This window comes from Phalaenopsis equestris, unplaced genomic scaffold (assembly GCF_001263595.1).
Source record: "Phalaenopsis equestris unplaced genomic scaffold, ASM126359v1 Scaffold000994, whole genome shotgun sequence".
NCBI classification, from domain to species: Eukaryota; Viridiplantae; Streptophyta; class Magnoliopsida; order Asparagales; family Orchidaceae; genus Phalaenopsis; species Phalaenopsis equestris.
Genome location: NW_018165433.1, coordinates 249,740 through 258,508, shown reverse-complemented (window position 1 = coordinate 258,508; position 8,769 = coordinate 249,740). Strand labels below are relative to the sequence as shown.

Below are 8,769 nucleotides of genomic sequence, written 5' to 3'. Positions count from 1 at the left end.
GAAGAAAATCTCTCCCACAAAGTCTCCCGCTGATCCATGCAATGCTAGAACATCTCCTTACAAATTCTCTCAAAATCTCCTCTCCAATCTCTCCAAAAGGGTAGAAATCTACATTTCTACTCCTATTCTAAAAACCCCTAAACTTTCTCCACACTTTTCCTAACATTCCTCCCACACATAACCCCTTTTTCTAACCTAAATTCGTTCTTTTAAAGTGTAGGGATGAACTTTGAAGAGTTGCCACATGAGTCCTTTCAAAAAGCGTCCAAATACGTTGAATTTTGGTCAATACCCGCCAAAAGTCGGTCCATAGTCGTCCCGGGCGCCTTCGACGGGCTCAAGGGCGCTGTCGATGAGCTTTTCTGTCATTTTTCGGTCTTCTCAAGTGAAACTCGCAAGTGAATCTCGCCGTTGGTGAGGAGACTGCGCAACTCCACCGTTTCGCTCCGTTTGGCTCGGTTTTAGCTCTGTTTCGCCCCATTTCAGTTGCGTTGTGGTCCTAACAGATAGCCCTACAAAATAAGCATGAAAATAACCTTCCTTTAGAGTATAATATGATTCAAAAATATGCAAGAAGTGTAAAAAGAGATTAAGCATCGAAAGGTGACAGGGCAAAATTTCATTTCTTGCTCGTTTTTGCTCCAAATTGCACCGTTTTTGCATCTTTTTGCTCCAATTACCATAATTCATTATATCTACAACAAAACATCAAAAATACCTTTATTTAAAGTGCAATATCATCAAAAACAGTGTAAAATAGGTATGAAAATCTCAACATATAAAATAGGTATGAAAATCTCAACATATTTTCCTTTGGTCATGTAACCACAATTCTCCCACCTTTCCGATGACAAGGTGGTGTGGGTAGTGTATTTATGCCACCTAGTGGCATGATCACGCCATCAGAAATTCAGAGGAATCTTGCTCTTAAGTGCATAATGATGCCTCCCTTCGTACCTTTTCATCTCTTCACTCTATATTAGCCTCCCTTTCCCCTTGGACACTTATGGACACTTCCTTCTCCCATTTCTTTCCTCCCTCTTTTGTTCTTTCAATCGGTTGTTTGTATCCTCTTGTCTAGAACTTTTTTGCATTCTTCATTGCAAGTCTCTTCTTCCTCCTTCTATTCCTTTTGGCTTCTTCTTCCTCTCCTTTCCTCCTTCACTTCTTCTCGATACTCACATCACCACATGTTTCTTCTTCTTCGCTTCAACCATACTTTTCATCCATTGTCTTCTTCTTCTTCAAATTACCTCTATCTCCTTACTTATTCTACAGGGTATTTATTATCTTTCTTCATTGATTTTTTTGCTTGACTTTCCTTCTTCCTTTATTCTCTACACCACTACACCACACTATACTTCTTCTCCCAGGATGACACTCTACTTCTTCTCATATCTCTTTCTCTACTTCTTCTCTAATTCTCTTTCCATTGTTCCTCTTCTAAACCTTCCTCGTTATTCCTTAATACATTTTCTTAGGTGGCTTATCTATATAAAACCCAATTCATGAGAATTTTATTTATGTAACTTTCCTTCATGGGTTTTAATCATAAGTGATTTCTCATGTTACAAATGAAATACTTGTATTACATGCTTAGGTTAGTTCATGTGATCTCTCATGTTATATATGAAATACTTGTATTCCATGCCAAGGTCATTCCATGTGATCTCGCATGTTATATCTGAACCACTTAGACCCCATGCTTAGTTTTTTTCTTTTTTGTTGTAACCCACATATGAATTTCTTTTATGTAATTTTCTCTTGTAAAAAATAATTTGCCTGAAGTGTAGTCCATACTATATGTCCAATGTATGAAAGTGTAAAAATAAAAAATGCGAAGAACCTCTTACATATAGGTTCTCCTTAAAAAAAAAGATAATAATTTTAAATACATGTCATTTTGCAATTCCATGTGGTAAAAATGAAGTTTAAAAAAAATCAATTATAAGTTCTAAGTGTAAAAATTTTAAAACCATTCAACAGAAGAAAATTTTTAAAACCATTCATTAAAATAATTTAAAATGTATTTTTAAAATAACTTAAAAGAATTTAAAAGAATTTAACATAATTTTAAAAACAATAATAATTTAAAAGTAATTCAAAAAATTTTAAATAATTTTAAAGTAAATTTAAAAAAGTTTAAAATAATTAAAAATGAATTATAAAAAGCTATAATATTAAAAAATAATTTAAACAATTTAAAAATGATTTTAAAATAATTTAAAATAATTTAAATAATTTAAATAATTTTAAAAAATTTAAAAAGCATTTAAAACGATATAAAATAATTTTAAAATAACATAAAACATTTTAAATAATTTAACCCTTCTTTAAAAATAGTTTTAATAAACTGAAAAATAAATTTAAATAATTCAAAACTAATATAAAAACAAATTAAATAATTTAAAGTCACTTTAAAAGAAATTTAAAACAATTTAAAATAATTTAAGGTAAATTTAATAAAAATTAAAATAAGCTTGAATATGTTAAAAACAATAAAAAATAATTTAGAACGTTTAAAAATGATTTTAAGAGAATTTAAAATAAATTTAAATAATTTAAAATAATTTAAACTAATTTTAAAAATGATTTAACATTATTTAACTAATTTAATTTTAAAAATAAATTATGTCAAACATTTGTTTGTTAAAATGCAGACCAAACGAATATCTAAATTTATTTTCTTAAAGTAATTAAACTCATCGTAAAGTGATATTTCTATCTTTCAAGATAGTATATTACTTTTGATGTTGTGTTTGATTATTTAAATAATTAAATATTTGAGATTTGTCTAGTCCCTTATTTTCAAAATCCAAAATATTAAGCCAACAAAATTAAATATGAGGGTTCGAGTATGAATCATTGGAGGCAAATAAACTTTTGATTTAGCAAAGAAATCAATTGCTAAAAGATCTCTCCAAGACCCCAATTTTAATGGGGATATAACCATTAAAGACAACCATACGTGCGTAAAGACCTAAGGGTGGCATAGGTCTAAATATGTTGTTTTACTAAGGCCAATCACTATAAATAGGTGGTGCAAACTGTAAGACGACAGAGCCCGGTGAATTTTAACCATTCACTAGAGCTGAAGAAACCTTTTTTTTCTTTGATATTCCTCATCCCACTCATTATCACATAAGCTTAGCTGCTTAGTTATTCTTCTCTCTCTCTAGACCCTATTTTCTATCCTTCTAAACTCAACATTATACACCACAACTCAACATTATATTCACTAGAGCCTGGTCATTATCGCCTCAACTCAGGTGCTTAGCTATTCCACTCTCTTTTTTTTTTGTCTACCCTCTATTCTCTCTTCATTTTAATTTTCGTCTTTTTTAGCGTGATTTAAGAACAAATTCAGGTTCAATAGATATGTAAATACATATGAACTGGGTGACATGTATATAAATGCCCCAATTTGTATGAGTAAGGAATTTTGGAACTCGGTCACATGTATATAAATGCCAGAATTATGCCAAAATTTTAATGAAAGATTTACATACTATACAAATCTCATGTATTTACATATCTAATGCCAACATTTAAATTTTTACACATATGACATATCATTTTACCCTTGTTTAAAATGTGTTATAATATTTAAAAATTAATAATAATAATGTTTTTTATATAATATAAAAGATTTGAGCCTTATAAATATAAAAATAAAAAAGTTAGGCGACTATATGTATCTACTAATTTTTGTGTGGTATGTATGTAAAAGCTATCCGTCTCTCACTGTTGTTTTTCTCCTCGCACTTGGCCTTCTCGTCTTTTATCTTGAGATGGCGATAAAACTTCTCGCCGGGACGCCGAGTTTGTCGTCGCTGCCGCCTTACTCCGTGGGAGCTATATTGGAGAAATCATTTATCGGCGGTGACTCACTCATTGGCTTCCTTCCCGCTGCTCCCAGTATGAATGATTGTGCCACCTAGCTTATTACTTTGTGCACGTTCTATAGGTTTTCAAACTGTTCAAGTTTTGTATTGTATGGGCTTTCTTCTCAAGATTAGGGAACCGATTCTTATCGCGGAGCGGAAGAAACTGATTTAATACGTGTTTTGAAAACCTCCTCCTGTAGTTCATGAAACCTGATTCAAGTGCAAAGTTCAATTTTCATGATGAGTTTATAACTTCTCAAGTTATCGATTGCCCAAACTTCTAGCCTATAAAATTTTCCACCATCTTACAAAATTTTCCTTTCAGTCTAAGCTATACTCTTCTATCACAGAATAGGCCCCATGCATTCCTCCATTTCAACCAACCAACTTGAATTCTATTAATAACATCCCCATCTATATTACCATCACTTTGAACAATAGCTTTGACACTTTGAACAATAGACCCGAGATATCTAAAACGTTCACACTTTAAATCATGATTTGATCACCCATAGTTACAACTCTATCACTAGAGCTACTATTACTAAAATTACATTCCATGTATTCAATTTTAGATCTACTCAAATGAAAGCCTTTAGACCCCAATGTAGATTTTCATAATTCAAGTTTTTCCTAAACTCTTTCTCTAGTCTTATCTACAAGAAGGATATCACAAATGAAAAACATACACCAATGTACTTTCTCTTGTAATTGTCCAATAAGAGCATCCACAACTAAAAGAAAAAGATATGAGCTTAAAGCCGATCTCTGATGTAATCCAACTGAAATGGGAAAATACTCGGTCAATCCTCGTTTTGTTCAAACACAAGTAGCATCTCCAGTATACATATCTTTAATGACTTGAATATAAGTCATATCAACACCTTTCTTAACTAGAACTCTCTAGGGCGTCTCTTGGAACCTTATCATAAGCTTTATCTAAATCAATAAAAATCATATATAGATCCTCATTATTCTCTCAGTACTTCTCCATCAAACCTCTCGATAAATATATAGCTTGCATAATAGGCCCGCTCGATATAAATCCAAACTGATTATGAGAAATCTTTATAACACGTCTTAACCTATGTTCAATTACCCTCTCCCACAATTTTAAAGTATTACACAACAACTTAATTGCTCTATAATTTGCACACTCTTATACATCCTCTTTTTTCTTAAAAATGGGGACCAAAATCAACTTCCTGTACTCCTCGGGCATCTTTTTAGTTTCTAAATAATATTAAAGAGTTTAGTAAGCCAAGGAACTCCCAAATCTCCTAAATAGACTTACTCCAAGTGATAATGAAAGGATTATGTACATCATAAAATTATTAATTGAATTTACTAAGTGCCTTGGAAGAACTTTATTAATAAGTTATTGCAGTGTTAAGATTGGATTAATACTATTAAATGACTTAGTTGTGTCAATCTTGAAAAGAAGTGCCCAGGGGAGTTTGAGGAAGTAAAATATTGAAGGACTTTCCTAACGAGGATATTGTTGTCAAAGATCATTATTTCTTTATCGATGGCAACTTGTATTGAATGGATAATAAGATGACTAATTGTTGTTAGGCGATTAGCTGTCAATTACACGATATTGCAAGGGATATTGGTCTATAACCTGAAATACTTGGGGCATGTATTGTTGCAGGAAACATAGTATTTGCAAATTGCTTAGTCCCCCTCCTAACCCACCCACCCAATGTGGAGGCTAAAGAAATTAGTAACATTTTTATCATTCGATTGCCAATAAGATCCTAATAATTATAAAAATAATCTAAAACATGGGCGGATATAGTATTTTTATCATTACGTTAAAGGGTAGTCAACTTCAAAGATGTCCTGATTAGAGAAAGGTAAAACCTGCTTGCATGTCTAAATTTAAATCACGCCCTATGATAACTAAAAAGGGAGAAAATGTGATGCTAAGTTTAGGGGCAAATGAAGAAATTGATAGCTTCATGAGCAATTTCTTTAGAGTTTGTAAGAGATACAAATGGGATAGAAAGTGTTTTTTAATAAAATTTCCTTTAATTTTAATCTTCAAAATACAGAGATTTCACCTTTGGATAACCACTTAGCTTTAACTCTTTGGAAAAGTGGTTTTTCTTTTAGAATTTATATCAAGAATGAGCGAGTCTTTAATATTTTTAGTTTCATGTAAATGATTATGATCAATAAGAGAGATTTCCAGTAAAATAAAGATTTTAACTTGTTCACTTTTTAGAGCAATAAAATGTTACATAGACTATCTGAGCTATTTAAGGAACCATTTTCGGAATTCAACATTTTTGAATTTTTTTTTTTATATAGCACTAAGATATAGTCACTTGACGCAGAAGTCTTCTAGGCTTTGTTCCCCTCAGGATTGTTCCTCAAAGTTGGCTCTAGTGGTACCATAGGCACTCTTCTCTATGTCTAGCTCAACGGCAAGCTCATAAGCATGCAAAGTTGCCTTGATCAACATTTCTTTCATCACTTTGCATGTCTCTAGCTACTTGGTCTAAAGGTTAGCCTCCAGCTCGGTTGCATGCTTCATTGACATTACAAGTATCCTCAATTGGTGGTCTATCTTCATCATTTCCTCCTTAGTTTTCACCACCGCAGGGTGCAACAGCTGCTCCATAACCATCAACTCCCACAGGGCACCAATAAGCTATTTGACTGTGCAATTCACTTTTGATAGGCTGCTGGCCTCCATCACTGATTTCTATTGTAATTCTTATTTCTCATTCATGATGAAATAAACAAAATAAAGATTTCAGAGTTGCAACTATCATTTCTGAGTAACCCTCGAAAGCGAGAGGCTCTTTTCTTTGTTGGTGTTATCCCATTAACTAATTTGTGTGTGATAGGTAACCTTTCTCCTTAAAATGACTCCATACGCCTAACCCATAAAAATTTCTCTCATCCTTTCATTTCTCTCCATAAGTATTAATTATGTTTTAAAAGTGTTTAGGCTATGTACTTTTTTTAGTTCGTTTATTCAATTCTTCAATGGAATACTCTGTCTTCTTCTTCAAACTGGATATGCTTTTTTCCTTTCCATAATTTATTAAATTTTTTACCATGCAATAATATTTATTCTTTTTATATAGGTCAAGTAGTCAATGAAAGGTTCAATATCATCATATCAAAAAGATTATCAGGGTTGGAAGAGGCCATGAGAATTAAGAGGTAGTTTATCATGATGTGATTTTGGGAGTTAGTGTAACTCTTCACTTAATGAACATTGTAAACTGTATATCAATATTATTTAAAGTTTTGCCATTAAATAAGTTGTTAAGTTGTTATTCATGTTATTGATTATTAATAATAATCTTTAGATATCTTTCTTAGAATGTCTTTTTAATCTGGTTCCATCTTATTTTCTCAATTTGCAACTATGCAAAACTATACATGTTTAACTTGTATTCTTCTTCACAGGATAATGCAATATCTTCCTTCTCACCTGAACATATTGGGGCTTCAAGGGATATAGTGATATGCATGTTTCAGTTCTAGAATTTCATCATCGTCATCAGTTCAGCTATTTGATTTCATCTTTATGAATACTAACCTACAATTCATTGAACAAAATAACTGGAGGCTCCTTCATATAAAAAATGACAAAATCCCTAATATGTCCTTTTATTTAAAATAGTTAGAAACCGCTTGGGATTCAATTTTCAAAATAATGCAAGTCCCATGAAACAACTTAAAAAAAAAAATTCTGAAGTGCGTCTAACTCCTCAAAATAATACAAATGTCCCTTTGGTCTCTTTATAGAAAAAAAAATGTCTCAGTCATGGACATGCAAAGTTAGCAAGGGTATTGATTTAATATTAACTTAGTTGATTAGATACAATGTTAGGGACCTAGGCATAACTATATTGATTCTTAATCATACTAAAAGTCGTAGTTGAGCATTAACTGCAAAATGTGCCCAGGAACAAATGCCCTTAAGCACTCTAAAACGTGTGTCAAGGCAATGATTATATAATTGCATTGAAAAGCCCACAAAGATTTTCGTGCACCTTAAGGGTACTATAATGGCAACAAATTGAGCCAAAAAAAGAAAAAAATATATTAAAAAAGGGACCTGCCTTTTTCTAGTGTAGATAATTAATTTTGAGGGCTTATGTCCATGGGCAGTGTTGACCCTTAGAATAACTGAAATCTCTAGCAACCATAATGAAATCTCTGGGAAACCATATTCGATTCTCCTTATGGATCATTTGGGAGATTTCAGAACCCATAATAGTGCATTTGTACTTTTATGTTTTTCACAAATTATTTTGGTAAACTTATATCCATGGTTGCTCATGCCTATCCCTGTTTTTCTATCCTAGTCTTATTGTTTTCATTCCACCCTCCTATGTTTTTAATGGTTTCTCATCTCTGCGTCATTCTTTAAGTTTTTGCGTAGGAATTTATGGTGCTTTTGTCATATCATTATTGTGGACACACGAAGTAACCAAGAGAGAGAGAGAGAGAGACAGAGAGTGAGAGAGAGAAATTTTGTTAAGCATCCAACCCCAATTCATTCTTTTTAAATGGATAAATGCTGAAAGAAACCCTTGACAAATACACTTAACAATGTTGACCTCATTTTTAGTGAGGTCTAGTATTTCTCGTAGGAGTTAGGATCTAGCCTTAGGGGTTTTCCTGCGACTATCTTTGAACCTTAGAAATGGGACCCGCCTCATTTTAGTTCGACCTACTTCCGTCCCCTTTTGGAGTTTCGCGCGTGTGGTATCGACTTCTAGCACTTAGAAGAATAAAACCGACATGAGGAAACCCAAAAGGGATTCCTATAGGACCTTTCAAGCCTTAGGGTGGCCTTCTGCACAATTCACACTCCCGCGCGCACAAACTTCGCAATTCGGAGAGCCAACAC

General features: G+C 32.5%; 1 protein-coding gene across 2 annotated transcripts in view; it reads left to right on the top strand.

The window, feature by feature from the left end:
- Positions 1 to 3,722: 3,722 nt before the first annotated feature.
- LOC110032646 (methionine aminopeptidase 1B, chloroplastic-like) overlaps positions 3,723 to 8,769 on the top strand; it is a 58,799-nt gene continuing 53,752 nt past the window's right edge. For both annotated transcript variants that reach the window (XM_020736339.1, XM_020736340.1), the window contains exons 1-2: positions 3,723 to 3,918; positions 6,989 to 7,067. In XM_020736339.1, coding sequence (XP_020591998.1) covers positions 3,792 to 3,918; positions 6,989 to 7,067 — 206 coding nt within the window. In that variant the 5' untranslated portion in view covers positions 3,723 to 3,791. The remainder of the gene's footprint in view (positions 3,919 to 6,988; positions 7,068 to 8,769) is intronic.